The 21,079-nt window shown below is 48.4% G+C and overlaps 1 protein-coding gene across 1 annotated transcript; it reads right to left on the minus strand.

Annotated features, from left to right (window-relative positions):
* Positions 1-4,092: 4,092 nt before the first annotated feature.
* CYS1 (cystin 1) lies at positions 4,093-20,029 on the minus strand. The gene is made up of 3 exons (XM_051613816.1): positions 19,772-20,029; positions 10,758-10,807; positions 4,093-5,463 (listed from the first exon to the last, which is right to left on the minus strand). Exons 1-3 carry the CDS (start codon positions 20,027-20,029, stop codon positions 5,358-5,360), a joined length of 414 nt encoding a protein of 137 aa, XP_051469776.1. The 3' UTR covers positions 4,093-5,357.
* Between the last annotated feature and the right edge of the window lie 1,050 nt (positions 20,030-21,079).

A 21,079-nucleotide genomic window follows, 5' to 3' on the forward strand; every position in this document is an offset into this window, starting at 1 on the left:
GCCAACTCTCCATTTCCAGCTGTGAAAGTTGCGCTTGACATCCTGTGAGTGATGAAGGTGGCACTTCATCTGCCACCTCTTGTGAGCCAAATTCTGCCTCAGGGTTGCATCTGGCTTGAGTTCATCTGTTGGGATCAATCTTCTAACCAGTTCTGAAGTTTAATCTGTGAGCTCATCTGCCTGTTTGCCTTCTGTTAGTGTGGCAAAGCAGCTTGAGGCAGGCAGGCTATGGCCACAAAAAGGCAGTTTTTCCACACGTACAGAAAGAGTAAATCGCAACTCAAAATCTGCAAACCTACTGGCTGAGGTAACGGTGTGACCGTTCAGGAGGATGCCACGAAGCCTCGGGCACGTCTGCTTGCAGTCCACGTGGTGCATGGGATTACCTTCCTTGCAGCCAGTTTGTTAGCACTGAGGCATTTTCTTTCCAGACCACTTTTGTCCTCTGTCAAATGCAGCCTTCCTCAATTCAGTCTTGGAGTGCAGGAGATATAAATCAGGGGATATTTATGACCTGATGTGTGCAGAAGGCCATGGGCACATCTTGCAGTGCAGACGATTTGAGGAAGCTGGAGCATGGCCTTCCCTGGGAAAGTTTTTCCTAGATAGGAAGGGTACCATGGGTTTAGTTTTCTCCCTTGTAGTGTCTCTGGAGGCCAGAGCAATTTCTTTTTGTTACTGTTGTCCAGATAAGCCTACTTCACCCTGTGTAAATAATTGCTGTGTCCTGTGACCAGAGTGGGGGAAAAAAAACCCCATTGACCTGTTGTGGATGGAGTCTGTGGAAGGCACCTGATCTCCACCTCCTCTGCCAAGTGGGGAGTTCCACCATGCACATGCACACCGTGCACTCTAGGGCTGTACCTTGTCCGGGTCAGTGGCTCCAATTCGGCTCCCAGCATGTGTGCAAATAGCTTATCTGAAAGCTTGTGGGAGTTTGATCCTCAGAGGAAGGAGGGTGGAGAAGAGCATCAGTGGGATGGTGATGTAAACAGGAAGGTGAGTGGATAACAGGAGGGCCCTAGACATGTCAGGGAACTATTGCCAGGTTAGCTGCTGTGCTCTCAGAGGTCTTAGCAACAGGATGTTGGCAAGTACATGTGTGCAGAGGGCCACAGATGAACTATGAATACCACCTATTCCAATGAGCTATGGTTCCCAGTTCTGAGAAACTAGCTGTTCTTCATTGTTCTTTCAGGCCATCTCACCCACATATGGATCACAGCTCGTTCCCCACTCGAGTCTACTGACAGATTCTGACTGACTTCTTGAAGCTTGTAGATTTCACTGTATGGCTACATGCCAGGTAAAAGACAACTTGGTTCCTAAAACTGCTCTGTCATTTGCCTGTTTTCTTAGTTTCTCTTTGGTAGAGAGTTCTGCCCGTTTCCTGGGCTACTGAAAAAGCAGAGCTGTGCATCCACTGCAGTGCTGACAGAAAGACATCTACAAAGAGACGGGGGAAAAGGATTCAAAGCATTTATCTCCACATGAAGATCCCAGATTTGAGTAAAACCCAGAGTCTGAGTAATTGTGCAAATAGTTCTGTAGTTTCAGGTTAGTTGGTTTTGCTTTTTAAGATCTTGTGTTGATTCATTAAAAAAAGATGGCTTTAATGTTTTCACCACCAGAGCATTTTTGTCTATAATCTTAATTGCATGGCCAGGTAAGAAACATCCAGAACTCACAGAAGTCACAAAGCTTGGAAGCAGCCTATCTCTTAATGCACTAAAGAGTATTTTTTTATTATTAGCTGAAAGAATTACCCTCTTCAGGCCTCTCAGCAACAGTGGTTTGCCTCACTTAAAAATTAGTCGTAATAGGAGGTATGTATAGGCAGCCAGCTGGTCAGCAAAGGTCTCATACTCCTTTTGGACTGGTGCAAAATACTGTGTAGCATTTGTCTTTTGTTAGATGAATAAGGTAGTAATTTGGTTAATATGCATGGCCTATTGCTGTTTTATTAATGAGGATTAATAGTGTCAGCTCAAAACCTGTGCTCAGCTACCATGTCTTATGCTGCATGTATCAGGAAGGTAGTTTCTAAAATAATGAACCAGAGACTTCACAGAACCCTATCTAATTCCAGCAGAACTGTTTTGGAGAGAACTAGTAGTACTGGCAAGCCAAACCATTATTTGTCTTAAAAGTGGTTGTGATTTGATGATGAATATAGAGGAGTACAATGAAAAGAAAATAAACTTTCTGATTCAGCTGGTGGGAAGTCACCATTCACTGCCTGAGTGAGCAAAAACTTCAAAAAGTTCCCCTTTAAATTACTTGTGGGCTCAGGTACTTCATTCTCATTTTTCACCTGCAAATGATCTAGTGTCCTGTTTTCCCTGAGCAAAGGATGGATCAAAAGCAGGGTTACACTGAGCATCATTTCACAGCACAGAGAAAGCCAGGGCACAGTTTGAGGCCCCTATTTGCAACTCAAGGCTTTTTTCTCTCACCTTTTTCCTGGTGCCATGACTGTCCCAGCTGCATCACTCCCTTCTGAACCTTCCTGTGTTCACCTTAATTCCAGGTGCAAAAACCTGCTTGTCCTTTGGCTAGCTGATAAACTGACTTTGTAAAGAAGCTTAGGTTTGCTGTGTTCAGTCAAGGGAGATTTGTTGCAGCTTAACAAAAAAACGTTGTTGTTTAGATTTATTTTTTTATAGTCACTTTCTGCAAAATTGTTAATATTTAGACTTTCCTTGAAGAGAGTCTGAATTGTGTTGTAGAGCTGTTACGTGGGCCAGTCACCAAACGCAGCCTCAGAGGGAGAAACTGCAAGGGGAGGCAGGGCAGGGGGACCCCGTGGGAGGCAGAGCCCCAGTCCCTGCCTGAGCTGCTCACTCTGCCTGGTGCAGGGGCAGCTGCTGTGGTGTCCTGCCTGATGGTGTCCTGCCTGGTGGTGTTGCATCATGGTAGGGAAGCTTTCCTTATGGTTTGCTGTGTCCCCAGAGGCCACCAACAAGGACAGCAATACATGATGGGGGAGTGCAACCAAGCTCCTTGAAGTATCTCCCTGCATGTGCCAGACGCTGGGGACCTCAGTACAAGGAAGGTCCTGGACAAAAGAACAAAATCCAAGTTGAAGGGAAATCTAAAACAGTGTGGTGATTAAAGCAAGACAGGGTATGGAGTACTATGGTCACCTTTAGTGCTGGAGTCAGCAGGTCTACTCTGTTTTTCCTGCTCTCCACAGGCACATTTTGCTCACCGCAGGAGGTCTTCGGGAGCTGCTGAAAACTAATACAAGCTCTGGGAGATCTTGCTGCTGACACTTGACACGCTGCAGAGAAACTGTTCCTGCCATAGCTCAGGAGCTTTAGTAGATCTAAAAATGACTTCTCCTGCCAAAAAATAATGTGCTAATGTGTTTTGGTGTTTTGGTCAAGAGAGTTAGAGAACCCTCACTCCAGAGGGCCCACACAACTTCCCCCAAGCTATGCAAAGACATCTGCTCTCTATACTGGCTATTTCTGGGTCACTGAGGTACCAGAGAATCATAGAACAGTTTGAGTTGGAAGGGACCTCTAAAGATTATCGAGTTCCAACACCCCTGCCATGGACAGGGACATCTCCCATTAGACCAGACTGCCCAGAGCCCAATTCAACCTGGCCTTGAACACTGCCAGGGAGGAGGCATCCACAGCTTCCCTGGACAACCTGTTCCAGTGTCTCACCACCCTTCCAGTAAATTATTTCTTCCTCATGTCCAGTCTAAATCTACTCTCTTGCAGTTTAAAACCATTACCCTTCATCCTATCAAAGCACCCTGGCTGGCATGCTGGGAGTTCTTGCTTCCAAGCTAATGTAGCTTTGCAGGAGGTCAGCTTCCTTTCTGCTGCCGACTCTGTGGGCTGCCTGGCAGCTCCTGAGCCCTCAGGCAGAGAGTGATGGGCAGCCTTGCTGCAGGCTGCTGTAGGAAAGACAACCGGAGCATGGGAACACATACCAGGTGTGTAACCCAGTGTCTGCCTCATGACACCCGTCCACACTCCAAGATGCATTTTGCTAAGTCCCTGCAGGTACTGTAAGATGACTGGCCATGTAAGCTGAAGAGCCTTTTGCAAAACATTTGACGCCTTTACTGAGGGCTACATGATTACAGATGCATTTATTTGTGTTTCACATACACCAGGAATTACAAAGAAGTTAAAATACAGCATCTTAATATGTGTCCTGCTGTTCCCTCTTGCATTTACAGTCCCTGTGAAGATTTCATCTGATTTCTTTTATGCTTCAGCTGAATAAAGAAATAGGGTAATTTTCTACTTCTGATAGTAAGCAGCTATTCATAACACATTAAGAAGCAGGTAAAATGAAGGCAGAAACCCTAAAATACCAGGCTTTCCTGTCAGGGAGCACTGAAAGTACACCGTTATCTTTGGAGAGCTGACTTTCTGTTTTACTTGCAGTCAGCTAATGGTAAAAGGTAGTGATCTTGCTTTTAGGTTACCTACAAGAAATAAATGGGAAGGCCAGCACTGATAATTCTGAAAATTGATCACAAGCAGCTGCTCTACAACAGTGTGCAAATCTCTCTCAAGATGGATGATTGCTGGCTGTGGTGAGGCAGCACCAGTGATGCACCTCCTACTTTTCCTGGAGGATCTATGCCAAGAATTCCCAGGCACAAATGCTGGGATCCTGCCCCAAAGGGGTTATACAAATCCTGTGTTCCCTGATGACTTCCAGGAGCCTCCTTTTCCTAAGTGATGGGATTTCAGCTCTGGGATGATGCTGCGTTCCTACTGGATGGTGGGCTCACTCCTCTTTCCAAATTAATCCCATGGAGGGGAGAGGACCATGTTCAAAGAGACAGTGCCAAATTCAGACCTGGACTGGAGGCTTGCACAGTTTGGCCTGTTTTAAGTGGCAGGGACATGAATTTCATGCAACACACCCTGAAGTGAGATCTGAATCAAATTATTTTGCTGCATTTTTTCCCCTGCTAGGACAAAAACAAGATCTTCCTTCAAAGCACCACATCTCAGCACTTCTATTCTGGTATGGCACTTCTATTCTACTATGACACTTCAATTCTAGTATGTCTTCACTTATAAATACCATTTAGAGATGAGCTTCTAAATATTGATTTGCAAGATGGCTTGATCCCTCTCCCAGTGGCACCCATCAGAAATCAGCAGTTGGTGAGGATCTTAATGCTGTCACTTAGAACTGGCCAGGAGGACTTTCTCCTCCGTGCTTCCCAAACAGCCACGCTGCATCTCATGTTCCACCTCCATCACCCACCTCCCCTGTGCCATCTCGCTGGATGAAGGATTGTTTTGTCAGCAGCAGTTTTACTTCAGCTAGGCTTCCAGGAATGTACTTGAAGGTCTCGTGGCGTGGGGTTGGGTTCAGCGGCAGTACTCGCGCTCGATGCTTGCCATGAGCTCCTCCTCCGCGTAATCGTACGATATCGTGGACTGCCCCGATGGCTCCTTGCTGTTCCCTTGTGGGCACCTGCCAGGGAAGGGAACAATTTAATGGTGTCGTGAGAGAGAAACAAGCTCTGAAGACACAAGATGACCTAAATTCATTTTTTTTGTGAATGGAAAGATAGAGCTGCATGTAGCTTGCTGAGACATACATACTGTCACGTCTAGTTCCCATACCCCACAGGGACATTGCTTGTTGACCTTTGCTATCACTTGGCATCTATTTTAGTCCATGAGTTCATTACAGTACAGTCTTTACAATTCTCCAGATCAAGCTTCACATAACCTTTTGGTGAGTTAAGTTCAAGGACTGGTTAAATCACCACAAAACTTTTACACTAGTTACTAGTTTTAGGGTTTTATGCAGGAAGGGATTTTTCTTTTGTATCTGTAAGGGATCTGAGCTTCAACCACAATATGAATGCAGCTACCTCAAACTGTTCTTATGGATTTATTTTTGTACCAGCACAACTACCCCATGAGTGCAAACTGTTGTATGAGCTCCAAAGGGAACTGGTATGCATTTTATTGGTATTTTCAGAGCTGGTTTGTGTTGGGTACAAGGGAAATCTCTCCCTGTCTGCCTGAGGGAGAACACTGAAAAGTCTTTTTCAAGCTTCAACCAAATTACCAAATTTGGTTACATTACATTACCAAATAGGTCTTCTCGATCTTTCCCTCCAGGACTCAAGAGAGGAGACAGCAGTGCACAAGCAAGTGCTCCTCCTTGACCCTGTGGAGAGTGAGGAGGTAACCCAGGCCATAGGGTAGTCTTCTCTGGAATTTGAGGCATGTGGCTCTATGAAATGGAGGTAACAGTGAGGTGCAGAGCTAAGTGGAGACTTAGTTGGTAAATCCAAACAGTAAAGTTGTTTGTCATGCTGTGTCAACTGAGACTGGTGGGCTTTCTTTGTGGCCATCCACCAATGGAGAACAAATAAGCAAGAAAGAAATGGTTTTGTATGGTAGTTGGTTGGTTGCCAAAGAGGAGAGTTTTCATATCCAATAGCATGGCTCTAACTCTGTCCTGGATGCATGATTTAGCATCTATTGATTTACCATTTCCCCAAGGATGAGATCTCTCTCATCCTTGGTCCTGCAGCTGGGATGAATTTGGTCATTAGCATTCTTCAGTGAAAAACCTGAGGAGCTATTTATTAGATGAAATCTCAGGGGCTGCAAGTAAGTAAACGCAGAATCAGAATTGAAGAAAAGGGTCCCGAAACGCTTTTCTAAGGAACCTTTGTCATACAGGGGAGGTGCTTTCATAAAATCTCAGCTGTCTTTGACAGCCAAGGACTGTTCTCCTTGGGTGAGGAAGCAACCACAACGTTCCTCAAACAGGCAGCAGCCAGCATCCTGATGCTGGGGAGCAAACGGCACCAATGCAACCTCCCCTCTGTTCTTATCTGTCCAGGTCAGAAAGGCTTCTGCCCAGTCCAGCTGCTCTGACCAAGCTGTGTCAACGCTGTGCCCCCAGCATGTCACAAATAGTTTGATGTTTTCCCTGGAGTGGCCTGATGACCAGCTGATGTGGCAGCTGGGTCACATGGGTGTCCTACACTTATTCATGCTGCACAGTGCCCTTGATGGCAAGTTCTACTGGCAGCAAGATAGATTTAGTCAGAGACTCTTCTGCTTATTCCTTTTATTCATTTTCCCCCTGATGAGCTGTGAGCAATCTGGTTTCCTCCACAGTAAATGAGAGCTGGTAAGAAAGCTGAAAGTCCAAGAGCTCAAACTGCAAACCAGCAACTACAAAGCAAGAACTGGGAAGAGGACATGCAGAAATCTGACTTAAACACACAATTTATTGATTTAAACTCTGCACTGTGACAGTCCTTAAACTAATTTGGTATTACACGATGAGTGAGAGGCAGAGCTCTTGGCAGCTTGCTTGCAGACCCACAGAAGGGTCGTTGTTTCTCTTAGTGGTTACATAATTTCCCAATGTTAATTATTCTCGATTCTTTGGCTTGCAGGGTGACCTCCAAGCATAGGAGAAAATCTCCAGGTAAAATCTGAACTCTTTGAGACATAGATGTGCTTCTAAGAAGGCTGAAGCAAAGCCACCTATCATGCACATCCCAGAATTGAAAGGAATAGAGAGTGTTTCTTTCAAGAGCAGAGGAAAAGCAAGTAGCTGCTCTTGTACTATTTCTCTATTGTTGTGGCAAAGCTCTGTATAATTTAATATGGAAAAATGGAAATAAACTTTAAAATGAGAGGTTCCGTGTGGATAAAAGGAGAAACTTCTCTACCCAGAATACAGCACACAGAGGAACAGGCCCTATCCATGGAGGCTTTCAGAAACTTATGGGACAAAGCCCTGAGCAGCCTGGCCTGATCCCTGTTGGAGCAGGAGACCAGACTAGAGACCTCCTGAGGCCCTCCCAACCTGAATCTTGATCTCAAATGTGTGGCTCCACTGCCAGCCATTTCTGCTGGTCCTAGAATTAAGTGAGAAGTTGTGGCAGGGAAATCCTGAGCACAGGATATGGGCAGGACAAGAGCTGGTGGACCACAAGCCTGTTCCTGGGCTTCTCCAACTCATGCTCCAGCAGGAGAGAATGTCCCAGCTACCTCAGCAACACACCTCAGGGAGGTGCAGATCAGGGCTTGCAATCACATTGGATCCAGCTGGGGGCTGTTAAGACTTTCTGATTTGAAAAGTAACAGATCAGTATGTTGAGGGGGGGAATTTTTCAAACCCCACATGTTCAGGGGAAGCAAGAAACCTGGGAAGAAGCAATGCTGCAAGGGAAAGAGTGAGCTGAAAAGTACATGAGAGGGGAATTTGCAGCATGGCAGGGCAGCAAACTAAAAAAGGCCAGTACAACTCCATCAAGATACTGGGTAGGCTTCTGGGTATCTTATTACTAAAAAGTTATTAACAGCTTGGAGGGAGTTCAGAAAGCAGCAATAAAAGTGATTTAAGGGGCTACAGTGAAGCAACTTAGGAAAGCAAGAAGTGTGCTCCAATTCAGTGAAAGGCCTCTCTCTCTGTGTTTAAAGATTATTAAGGGAAGGAGGATTTTTAATTATTATTTTTTTTTTTTTAATGGGAAGACAATGAACTATGCAATGAGGAGAAGGAAATGCAAAGGGCATAATTAGACCAAAAGTGAGCAAAAGCACCTTTGAGCAAGATCCCAGTGGTGGGGATGGCTGGCAGTGCCAGGTCCCTGGAGTCAGACAGCTGCCTGGTGTGTGGCAGAGCTGCCTGAGGGCTCTGGTGATGATGTCCCTGATGCGTGGCAAGGGCTCTGAGGTAGAAACCTGAGTTAAGTCGCTGAAAATTAGGTTGGGGTAAATCTAGGCCACCGTTTTTTATTGTTTTGCTGAGGCTGGGAAAGTCCAGGGTTAATCATTAAAATGCCTTCTGCAAGATCTTGCAGCTGAAAAATGGGTCAAAACAACGCCCCAGTAACTCTGCCAGTGCCACGAGCCTTGGCAGCAGTTACATGATCATTACGTTCCCAGGCTGTGTCATCCCACTTGTGCACTAAGAGATGCCGGAGAGCGGTTGTGGGGGGAAAGAGAAGTACCACAGCACGATCAGGAATACATCCAGTGGTGCTCCCACATGCATCAAAGGTGTTTATTAGGGCCTGGTTTAGATGCTTATGTGGTGTCACACAGGAATATTTGCAGCACAAGAGGTGCACACCTACAGCATCTACGTCATGTGACTACTCCCTTGGCAGATAGTCCCCTTATTTAGGGTTTTTTTCTCCTTGCTTGAAATTTATTTCTTCTTCAGTTGGCTTTATGGGCATTTCTTCAATCAGCAACTCTATCAAGCTGATTTTTGCTGCTTGTAACATGAGTGTTTATCTAGAACAATTCTAGCTGCAGAAATGTGAAGGATGAGACACCTACTTTAACTGCTGTTTCTGGGGCTTGATTTCTTCAAAATGCAGTTTTGCTGTGTGCTGGAGAATTGGAAAAAAAAACCAAGAAGTTTGCATGCAGTTCTTGCCAGATGAAGCTTCAGCCCTGCTTATCACAGACAGTACAGGCACTTCAAACGTGAGCTGCACTATGGGGCTCCACAGTAGGCACAACGTAAATGCTATCTAAATGAAAATAAGCTGCTGCTCTGTCATCCCAGACCAGAAATTAGTTTCTGCTCTCTTAAGTCTTGCCTCAGTGTTTCAAAGTGGGAAGGAGGAAGAAGGCCCTGGCAGGGGACAAGAGAAGCCAGGGAGAGCCTGGGACTGGAGAGCTGGGAGGGGGGCTGCGGCAAGGCTGGGTGGGCACCCCCAGAGGAGACTGCTCAGTTGCCATCGTAGCCCAAAGCCCATCGAGGGTGCTGGGGAGCCAAGAGAGGTTATAGTCCTGGCCAGTGCCTGTACGAGCCTGGCTGTTGGGAAAGCTGGGGACAGGCGTGTTGCCCAAGTGCTCCCGAAACCAGCAGCCTCGCCAGGCGAGCTCCCTGCCAGCTGGGAGGGAGAGGAGGAGGGAGCACAGCGGCTGGCGCCGGGGCTCTGGTGTCACATCCACCAGCCCTGCTCGGCGCTAGTAGGTCACACAGCCCAGGGCCGGGAGCTGCAGCTCCTGCCCCCGAGGGCTGCAGGAGCGGAGGGGCTGGAGGAGTCAGAGCTGAGCACTGATGAGAGACGCTCTTCAGCACAAGGAGATGATATTTTAAGATGTTTTTTCAAGTCTTTTTGTTTTGTCTGGGTTTCTTCCAACACATTTGTCAAACTGTTCTCACTGCTTTTGGTGCAGGCAGACGTGGAGGCACAGCCTGCTTTTGCTTGTGGAAGCTAAAATTTGAGACTTCTTTTGTTTGACACCCCGTGCAGTAGGTCCCCACCATTCCCCTGTCCCTGAGGGACACTCATGTCTCTAACTGGTGCAGCATCGAAGTGTCTCATGGGTTTTCTCTTATTGATTCTTGGGGACCAAAGAGATGTTATCCTCCTTTTCTACATGCTGCAGAGCCCACAGATGACTTGCAGGTGAACCAGAGTTACTTGTTGGAACAGTCCTCTCCAGCTTTTCACAAGATCCTTCAAGATGCCTTTGTGACATGTAGGCATCCTAAATTCTGCATTGCTCATGACCAGGAATGAATTGCTATACTGTACTTGAGCTGGAGCACAGAACTTTTCAGGTGGCACAGCTCCTGGATATTTTTTTAATTGTCAAAGAGGTAGAGGAGAGACTATTTAGGGCTATAAACCATTTGACACTATTCCCACCTCTCTTTTGCACAGCAGGAGGCATGCAGGAATCGCTTTCCCCTTTATGCTCTCTTCCTTCCATCTGCTTTTCCCTCCTGAAGACAGAACAAAAGCCTGAGGTACTCACTGATGGTTGGCAGTGTCCTCTAGGCCTGGTGGGCTTCTGGCTGACAGAGCCTGGGAAAGAAGAAAAGTTGTGTATTTCAGTTACAACACTTTAAAGTCAAGGGAGGTGATTCTGCCCTGCTACTCTGTTCTGTTGAGACCCCACCAGGAGTCCTGTGGCCCTTAGCACAAGACAGACATGGACCTGTTGGAGGACGACCCATGGAAATGATCAGAGGGCTGGAATGCCTCTCCTATGGAGAACAGCTGAGAGAGCTGGGGTTGTTCAGCCTGGAGAAGGAGCCAGGGAGACTTTATTGTGGCCTTTCAATACATAAAGAGGGCTTATAAGAAAGATGGAGAGAGACTTTCTACCAATGCCTGTAGTGACAGGACAAGAGGAAATGATTTTAAACTGAAAGAGTGGACATAAGGAAGAAGTTTTTAATCATAAGGGTGGGGAGACAGTGGAACAGGTTGCCCAAAGAAGTTATGGATACCTCCTCGCTGGAAGTGTTCAAGACCAGGTTTGACAGGGCTCTGGGCAACCTGATCTAGTGAAAGATGTCCCTGTCCATCGCAAGGGGTTGGATTAGATGATCTTTGAAGGTCCCCTCCTACCCAAACAATTTTTTATATGAAACCTACCTCCACCTATAAGAAGCCATGTCTGGTCTGGTTTAAACCTCTGTGGAGACAATCCAGGTACAAGAGAGTCACCTTTACGAACCCCTGTTCTGTTAGCTCTTTTTGGAGTTTGAGACAGCTGGAAGGCTGCAGGCTATGGAATCAAAATCACTGAATGTTAACACATTAAGCCTTCCAGTTTTCCCATGAATATGCACTGCCCAGCTGGCCCTATGAAAATATGTGACTCCACCACCTCCCTGGGTAGCCTGTTCCAGTGCCTGTCTACTCTTTCAGTAAATTCTTCCTAAACTCCCCTGGCAAAACTTCAGGCTATTTCTTCTAGTCCTATTGTTATTTAGTTGGGAGAAGAGGTCAACACCCACCTCATTACAACTTCCTTTCAGGTAGCTGTAAGAGCAATGAGGTCTCCCCTCAGCCTCCTCCAAACGAAACAATTCCAGTTCCCTCAGCTTCTCCTCACAGGACTTGTTCTCTAGACCCTCCACCAGCTTGGCTGGCCTTCTCTGGACTTGCTCCAGCAACTCAAAGTCCTTCTTGTAGTGAGAGGCCCAGAACTGAACACAGTACTCAAGGTGTGGCCTCACCAGTGCTGCATCTTCTTCCACTTTTTTTCATTACTCTCATGTAGAAAGGGAGGAGGACAGGGACAAGGGCTGTGGCTTTGCACAAAACTAGACCAAATTTGACTTGCCATTATTTTTTCTGAGCTGCAATCCTGAAGTTGGTGGGCCTCCTTCATACAAGTCCTCCTGAATTTCATTATGACACTAACAAATGTTAAATGGGAAGAAACAAAATGGGGACTCAAATAGAACAGGTTGCAGTTCAGAGCCATTGCCTCTACATCAGCTGCTATGTTTCTGCAGGGCTAGATGAGATTAAGTGATTCCTTGGTAATGTCATGTATGTAGTCTTGAGCTGGCTCAAACTTGTGCTGCCTCGAGGTCCAGCAGTGCATGGGACTGGTGCTGGTAAGTGTGGGAACTATGGAGGGAAGATACCCCCATATAGGCAAGGCTGACACAGGGAGGATGGTTTTATGCACAGCTTTGCTCTGACTTAAATCAATTAGTATCAGTCAGGCTTGTACGTGTCGTCTGCTGGATAGAAAAGTTCACCTGGGTGTCTGCATTATTGCGTGGCACCTGATTTTAATTTGAGATGTTTCTTAACTGGTTGTTCCTTAGCTGTTTCTCACGCAAATGGAGAAGAGCTGAGGTTTAAACACAGTGGTGTCAGACACTGCTAGGCAGGCAGGTGCTCTGCAGCAAACATTTTGGCTCTTCTCTGCTTCTTGGGTGGGTTTTGTGGTGCCACAATCACCTTTGGCTCCTGTGCTTGAGCAGGTGAGGGGGGCTGCAGCAAAGACACTTCCTCACGGCACTGGGTCGACACCTCTTCCAGGTAAGCCCTAAGTACCTTCCATTTCTGGAGCTGGGAAAGGTGTCTGCTCTCCACAGTATTTCATGTCCTAGCTGCTTGCTTAAAATTACGAACTAAATCTTTATGAAAGACCTGTCACAGCTTTGATACCTTTCCAAAGGCAGTCCACCCCCTTTCAGAACTGCCTCCACTAATTGTCAACACTTTGTTTCCTCTGGAAGAGCCAGAACTGTTCTAGAAACAGCTCCTGGATCCAAGTGGAGATGAGGCCATGTGAGAAAGCTGACAGTGAGGGAAGAGAGTTTCTGTCTGTTTATTTAGCTTAATTTTTTGGCACAAGCGACCAGAACAAGCAGCAGTGGCAGGAGGATGCCATGCTGAGCTCCAAGGACTGACTCCTTCTGGGAGTGCACTTTACGAGGCAGCTCTTCATCCTGTCACCCGCTGGGCTACTGCTGTTGCCCCCACTTCCTTCCACCAGGCAAAGGACAGCATTCACCCTTGGCACCAAGGGGAATACAGTTCTCCAGAAGTGCTTTGATGCTGCTTTTCTCATAGTGAGAATCCAGCTTCCAACACTTCTGGGCAAAGGATGGGTCTGGATCAGTTTAGGGAGGGGTTTGAATTGTACAGTAGGTTGTCTTTTTCTTCCTTTGTGGCTGACTCCTCCGTATTACGAGCTGTACGTGTTGTGTGGGTGGAAAAGAGAAATAATTAGTCATCAGGACAGAGCAGCTCTGGTTAGCAAAATCTGCTTCTCCGTGCAAAATCATCTCCCACCTTCTCAAAGGGATCTGTCAGCAACAACACTTATTTCCCAAGAGAATTCAGCACTGGCGCAGGTAGATGTCTACTGACATTTAATCCAATGCACCAGGAGATAACCTGGGGGGAAAATTAAAAACAAAAGGCACCTCCAGCCTCTGCATTTCCACTGCTGTCAGAGCTTCCATGCCTTGGGAGCTGCACTGGAGCCATCCGGGTGAAGGCCGCCTGGCTGGAGCGGCTCCGTGCGCCGGGCAGCAGGCGGGATGCGGAGCAGGGCCTGGCACAGGCAGTGAGACTCAAGAAAACCTGACCCCACCCAGCCTGCGTGGGATTGCTGTAATGTATAGGTTGCAAATTCAGCAGATAATTAGTATTAGCCCTTTATGTGGGTTAAGATGATGCGCACGTCATGACACTTTTAATATTATAGGTTCCTGTCCTGCAGCTAAATGGGTAATTGCTGGCCTGGCTGGCCTAGGCCCTGTTAAGAGATAAATGAAGTCAGTCTCTCCTTTCTGCAGCTTGCAGTCATCTTTTTATTACTCATCCAGACTGCAGCATGCCTCCTTGTTTTCCTCCCTGTTCCCAGCATTGGCATCTCGTGCTGGGGTCTGTTATACTACAACACCTCGCTTCACCAACTCCTCCAGGTTTAAAAGTTTGGCTGTTAAGCTCACCCAGCATGTCCTTGGGTTTAATTTAATGTAACAAGATGTAAGGTGGAGTGGTTTGACAGCCATTGCACACACATTTCAGCCATTCTTTATGTCAGGGCAGCAGCTCCCTGGGAGCAAGGCAGAGCACAGTGCTAGAAACAGGAGCTATTTCTCTCTTCTGTGTGGATAAACCAGCACTCCTGGGGAGCAGCTTCCCACTCCCCCAACCTGTTGCAGGCTGTGGCTGGTGTTCCTCACCTGTCCTGCCAGCATTAACCCCCTGGCTCCCCACCTCCTCTGGCAGCTCTGGCAGCTGCTGATGAGAAGGGTGAGCACCCCCTGCCCTAGGGCCTGCGAGACCATCAAAAGCCATGCACCTTTGGGGGCTCCGAGCTCTCCCCAAGCTGTCTTGAACCTGCTCAGCTGCAGCCCCAGCTATAATCTCAACCTCATTGTCTCCAAAACCAGGTGGCCAAATTCAAGCTGCCTCTTGGGGATGGCCCCTGTGCCAGACCCTGAACCATGCCCAGGCATTACCCAGGAGACTACAAGTTGGCTGAGGCCAAAACCATGCCAGGGACCATCCTAGCAGTGCAGCAGGGCAGAACAACACGGTCCAATGCTAGGCAGCTGCTACGGTGTAATTTACTAGTAGAGATACAGCCCTGAGATATAGTAGAGATACAGACCCTGAGCGGTCCTGTCATGTAGAAGTGAGCCTAGAGAGTGACTGAGCCACCAAAAACTTTCACACTGGAGCAGTGTGGTTCCCTGCCAGTGCTGCTTTGCTGGGCTGTGCTTTCGTAACGTGGCTTTTCTGCAGGATCTAAGCCAGTGCCTGTCTCCCTGCCCCTGCTGCTGCCAAACCCCACCTCACAAACATGCCGTGAGCTGGACCAGGGGACCAGTCTGAGCTGACATGAAAATGACCCCACTTGGCGGGGAGGGGGGCGATGTCAGGCAGAGCACATCGCAGATGCAGGCTGCAGCACAGCTGCAGGTGGCTGAGCTGGTGTAGCAGAAGGGCAGCACCCTCCAGCGACACCAGCGAATGTTGTGGGTGGCTAAGCCAGTCATCACTTTCCAAAACAGCCTCTCATGAACCCGCAGCCGGAGTTACCGCTGGCAAAATAGTCCAGCTTAGCTAAGGTGTCGGTAGATACCAAACAGAAGGGAGAGCCCCGGCCGCCTCCCAGGCAAAGCACTCCCAGCCTTGCTCCGGTCTGCAGCAACATCCCCTGGCCAGCCAAGGAATTATAAACAGGCGGTGGAGGGGAAGTGGGCAGGCATGTGGGGAGTTCCCACGCTTCTCCTCTCCTGCCAACTAAAACACCAGCTCCCAGACATTTTGCGCATGCCCTGTGCTTGGTTTTTACAACAGGAAAAGTTTCAGGGCAACAGCGACCCACCCTCTGCCGGGTGATGTTGGGGAAAAAAATACCTAGTAAGCAGGTTTCCAAGTCCAGCTGTGACACAGCTGTGCTGGGAGGGTGACACCATCTGAGGGAACAGCACAGCTCCATGCCCACTGGGCTCTGGTGATATTTCAAGTGCTTTTAAAAAGACAAGGAAGTTAAAGTAGAAGAGAGGGAGACCTTTTTAGCTCAGCGACTGCCAGATCCACATCTGGACATTAACTGCAGAATGTGAAATAATCTGACTTTTGACTTTTCCCTTAGCTGCTTCCCTTAGTTGTTTGGAGTTCAAGAAGGCCCAGATGTTCAGCTGGAAGAGACCTCTTCTGAAGCACCCTGGCCAGTGGAGCACAGCTCTCTGCACAACTGTAGAACATCTTGACTCAAGGGCATTTTGGACCATTAATACAAACAGGAAGAAAATGCTGAAATAAATTCCTTACAACACTGAATTAGAAAGATTAAATTTATGTTGGGGGAAGCATATTTTAACAAGAGTAGAAAAATAAACCTGAGTTCCTAGAGGAAACTAATGTGGTATGACATTAAATGTCCCACAGGACCCCTAAATGTTTGCAGCTAGGACCAGCCAGCCACAAGATGATGCCATGCCACATCGATCTGCAGAAAGAACATTTATCTAGCTGAAAAAACAACAGGCAGAGCTTTGAAGACTTGGGTGTTTTGAAAGTATGTACCTCTAGAAGACGTACTACACCCTCTACCTGTGTTATTCCTGTGCTGCAGCTGAGGTGATCAGCTTACTGTAAACACACTCTCTCCAGTCAGGAGGAGTGACAGCGCCTTGGAAAAAGATGTTAAAAGCAAGACCCTAACATGTCTGCATGATTTTTCCATTTCAGGAAACCAATGGGGAAATGCCTGAGGCTGTGGCCGCTCCCCTGGTTTCCATGGAGAGCTGCCACTCTGCTCTGTGCTGTGGCAGCACCTGTGAAACCACAAATACTTTTTCTGAACTGAGCAGAAATGAGGAAAAAGGATGTACAACCATTCGTAATCAAGGGCAAAACCTGAAACTGACATTTGGAGCTGATAAGGAGGTGCTGGGGTCTGCTCTGAGCTGGGTTCAGGTTCCCCATCAGGACTTGGTCCCCAGCCTGCTGTTGTGATGCAGATTCACCCTTCTCGCTCCCAAGCAGTATTAAATGCAACACGGGTGGATTAAGCCTATAAATGCAGCTGCAACCCTCTCCTGCAGCCCTTGCCACCTGGCCTGGCTGCCCATCAGTACTGCCAGCTTGCTGCTGGATGACAAAGTGTATCGGGCTTCATGTGGGAAAGCACAACGTTGATGCACATCATGCCCAGGAGAAACCCAACATGAGAGCAGAGCGCTGAGTCCTGCTTGCAGGCAACCGCTCTCTTCTGGCTAGGGACCACTCCTGTCCTCCCACTGGTCAGAATCTGCTCCTCCACAGCCTATTTCTCATCAGACTTTTCTACTGTAGTATCTCCTCACTGCCTTTCCACCTCCTCCCTCATCTTTCACCCATTAGCTCTGCTCAATCAACCCATCCTTTCTTTTGTGAAATTTCTTTGCTTGTCTCCCAGACTGCACAGCTGAACAGGGCAAAGCAAGGAATTTCCCACCACAAAACAGAAATTAGAAATGCCTGGGTGAGAAGCTGGCAAGACTGAGAGAAATTGCCCTAAACATTTCTAGCAAGCAACTAGTGATGCAACGAAGCTGGTATCCATTTCCAGAAAACTTCTCCGCCAGCCTCATGGGAAGGGTGGGACTGCATTTTGCACAACAACCAAAAAGACTAAACTGCATCCAGTAAACAAGCAAAACTTGGTGTTGCAAACAGTTTCCTCTCTCCTTTTCTCAGGCTAGTCACTTTTTAAGACTCGAGGAGTCAGAATGGTAAGCCCATGACTGCTGTGTCAACAGGACCATGGCCACCTTGGGTTCAGGTAAAGTACTACCAAGGAGACATTCAGGTTTGCCCTGAAAGTATCTATAAGACTTCTCTTGTATGTCTTTTATATCTTTCAAAACCATTAGTAATTCTTTGCTGTCTTTCAAACAACTTACCTGGGTGCAACAGAGATGTGAACTTCCTTCCCAAACAAGGCAGCAGCAGCAGCAGGATGGGAAGATGCTCTGCATCACTTTCATTTCACAAGTGGCATAGCTGCACCCACTTGACCACATGGGGTGACAGAGGCCCCACATGCCTGCTTTAGGCTGAATTTTGAGGGCCCTCACAGACAGCTCTGTGCTGCAAGGCTTGATGGTGCCTCCAGCCTTGGTTTGCACCTTGTGACCACAACCTAGGGCAGCCAAGGTGATGCTGTGGGTTCCTCACCATAACTTCTGCCAGAGGAGGAGGTCTGCAGCAGCAAGCTAGGCATGGTAACTCCCCACACCATCCCAGGAGCCACTTCTTAAATTCTTCATCCTTTCTGGTTTGCTCTGTCATTAGTTCACTAATATCTACAGCCATGGTATATTGCCCCCCTACCTATTTTTGTAGATGAGGGCAGATCTGTTGCCTTTCTGATACATAATCACTCAGAATACACATCACTTCAGAACAGAATTAAAATACCACTTTATGCACAGGAAAATTAATTACCAATACAATTATTATTTTTAAAGATCCATCCATGATATCCACAGATGAAGACAGAGGGAAAATGGACATCAGCAGCCTCTATTCCCATAAATATTATTAAATGGGGGAAGCCAGGAGGACTGCTCACCAGTGAGTCACTCAGAGGAGAAAGCAGCACTTAACTGAGCTCCTGTTTATACCACAGGAGGGTTTGGAGTTAAAAGAGCAAGGAAAAAAAATATGACAATACAAGATATTTGGGGTTTTTTTTTCCATTTCCAAATCTTACTTTCTTGGAGGCTTTTCTTTAAAACTTGTCTAAAAAAAGGGTTCTCATACTGAACCCTGCCGAACTTCCTAATAGCAAAAATTATTTTGTATTAAAGTTATCCTCACCCCATGGACATGCAGTTTGGCAAGAGAAATTATATACTTCTAAAGAGCAAAACAGAGGCATGCAAGCCAGAAAGTCCTGGGTCCTAAATATTCATTTCTATTTTAAAATTTATTACTTTAGTCTGACGACTTTTGTGTATCTGCGCAGAGCAGCGTTTATCCAACAAATAGCACACAGCTTCCAAAACTGAGATGACAGAAGACAGTGATTTTTGGCCTCATCACCAGCTAATATAGATGCTGCTGTTATTTTTGGATAGGGAAAAAAAAAAAAAAAAGAAAGAAAAGAAAGATAAATCTCAGCTCAGCTAAATCCACTATTTGTTAAACAGAAAGAGGCCGAAATGCTTCTTTTGGAAGAGCCAGGCTGCAATTGCAGTGGATTGGCAAGCATCAAATGGCAGCTCTACTTTCATATTTTAAACTTTCTGTTTAGAGGCCTGACCCAGGGAAAAGCATGGGCTGTACTTTGCATATAAAGTTGAGCTGTTTTCATAAGGCAGGAACCGAAACTTTCAGTAGCACAGGGAAACTGGAGAAGGGGGTGGCCCTTTTTGGGTACATGCACCAGAAAGAGTAAGGAGCAGCAGCAAATGGCGATCGAGCCTGGTTTGCCAGCAAAGATAAAAAGAATCGTAGAATCGTAGAATCCTTTTGGTTGGAAAAGACCTTTAAGATCATGAAGTCCAACTCTTAACCCAGCACTGCCAAGTCCACCACGAATGTCCCCAAGCACCACATCTTCAGGTCTTTTAAACACCTGCAGGACTAGTGACTCCACCACTTCCCTGGGCAGCCTGTTCCGCTGCCTGACAACCCTTTCGGTGAATTCCCAACAGCCAACCTAAACCTTCCCTGGCACAACACGAAGCCGTTCCATCTCGTTCTATCACTTGTTACCTGGGAGAAGAGAACGGCCCCCAGCCCACTACAGTCGCCTTTCAGGTAGCTGTAGAGAGCGATGAGGTCTCCCCTCAGCCTCCTTTTCTCCAGGCTAAACAATCCCAGCTCCCTCAGGCGCTCCTCATAAGCCTCGTTCTCCAGCCCCTTCACCAGAGGGGCCAGAGCTTAATGCCAGTTACGCTCGAAGGACCCCGGAGCTGCAGCGGCTGTGACAGCGCTGCCCAGCCCAGCGGGAACCCCCCATAGGACGGGGGTCTCGGCGGGCTCGGGGTGGGCACTTACCGCCTGCCGGGGCGGGGTCCCCCCGCCGTCCCCCGCCGCCTCCCCGCCGTCCCGGGGCGGGGGGATGATGCCGCCGGCGGCCGGGGCTGGGCGGCAGGGGGCGGGCAGCGCCGCCGCCTCCCCGCACTCGCCCGGCACCGTCTCCAGCAGCTGCCGCTTCTCCCCCGCCGCCGCCGCCGCCGCCGCCGCCGCCGCCGCCCCGCCCGCGGGCACCGCTCGCCCCGCCGCTCCCCGCCGCCGGCTGCTGCCGCTGCCCATGGCCGCGCCGGTGCCGCGCCCGGGGGCTGAGCCGGCGGGGGCAGCGCTCCCGGCCCCGCCGCCTCTCCCGGCCGGGGCGGGCGCGGCTCTTGGCCGCTCCCCGGAGTCTGGATCTCCCGGAACCTTTTGGGGAGGGGGACAGTCCCACCCAGAAGGGGCCCAAACGCCAAGGGAAGGAGCCGGGGATGTAGGGGAGGGAGGCACGGACAGTTCTAACGAGGCTTTTTGAGCCCGGAGCGCGGGCAGGCTGCCTCTCTCCGCTTGTCCTTCCAAAAACTTTCCAGTCATCCTGTTTTCCCAGGCCGCCCCGGTCTCCCGTTCTTTACACTGATCTCCCGAGCGGGGGCGGGGGGAACATTGTCGTCTTCAGGGACCATGCAGCAGAAACAGCAACCCTGGGCTGAATCTAAGCACGGCTCGCTCAGACGGGTGTTTGCAGACCTTTGGAGAAAACGCAGCTTGGAGGATGTCATCTGGGGTCGGTTTTGGGCACTGAGTGTCAGGCTGGCAGTGTTCCTGGGCTGGGGAACTTTTCTGCCCTGGCATTAACCTGCAAAAAGGAGCGGACTTTCGGGAAGCCCCTGTGCAAAGGAGGGGACAGCTGGGCATCTCCTCAGCCCATGCCCACGGCCGGAATCACTCTCTGCTTTCCGGCCACCTGTTGAGCCTGTGGAGCAGACCCCGTAACCACCCTCAACTGCTTCTTTCTGTCTTTGCTTCCAACAGTAAAATATTTGCGCAATTGTTGAACTTTCTGGGAGGTATCGCTCTGGTTCAAGAGTGGCAAGGCTGTCATTCCCCCCCCCCGGGAACGAGAGCAGGGGGGGTAAAGTGGCTGTTTGCTTCCCATCCCCTACCTGCAGCATGCAGGTGAGTGGGAGGGAAAGTAGCTCCCGCAGGGCTGCTGCTCCCCTCCTTCCAAATCAGAGGCTGACAAAAGCAGGAGGGGCAGAGAGAGGTGTGACTCCCCTCGCTGCTCCTCATCACTGATGGCAGTGACTGCATCATTTATTCTGCTGGTTCTTTGTAAACCACCAAACTACAGCCCAA

The sequence above is a fragment of the Apus apus genome, chromosome 3 (assembly GCF_020740795.1).
Source record: "Apus apus isolate bApuApu2 chromosome 3, bApuApu2.pri.cur, whole genome shotgun sequence".
Lineage (NCBI taxonomy): Eukaryota > Metazoa > Chordata > Aves > Apodiformes > Apodidae > Apus > Apus apus.

What these genes read in the sequence shown, in the direction of transcription:
- CYS1 (XM_051613816.1), bottom strand. Translation starts at nt 20,029, where the DNA reads ATGGGCAGCGGCAGCAGCCGGCGGCGGGGAGCGGCGGGGCGAGCGGTG. An exon ending in GGACCCCGCCCCGGCAGGCG is followed by an intron (nt 10,808 to 19,771) that starts GTAAGTGCCCAC and finishes CTTCTTTCCCAG; the next exon opens with GCTCTGTCAGCCAGAAGCCC. An exon ending in GAGGACACTGCCAACCATCA is followed by an intron (nt 5,464 to 10,757) that starts GTGAGTACCTCA and finishes CTTCCCTGGCAG; the next exon opens with GTGCCCACAAGGGAACAGCA.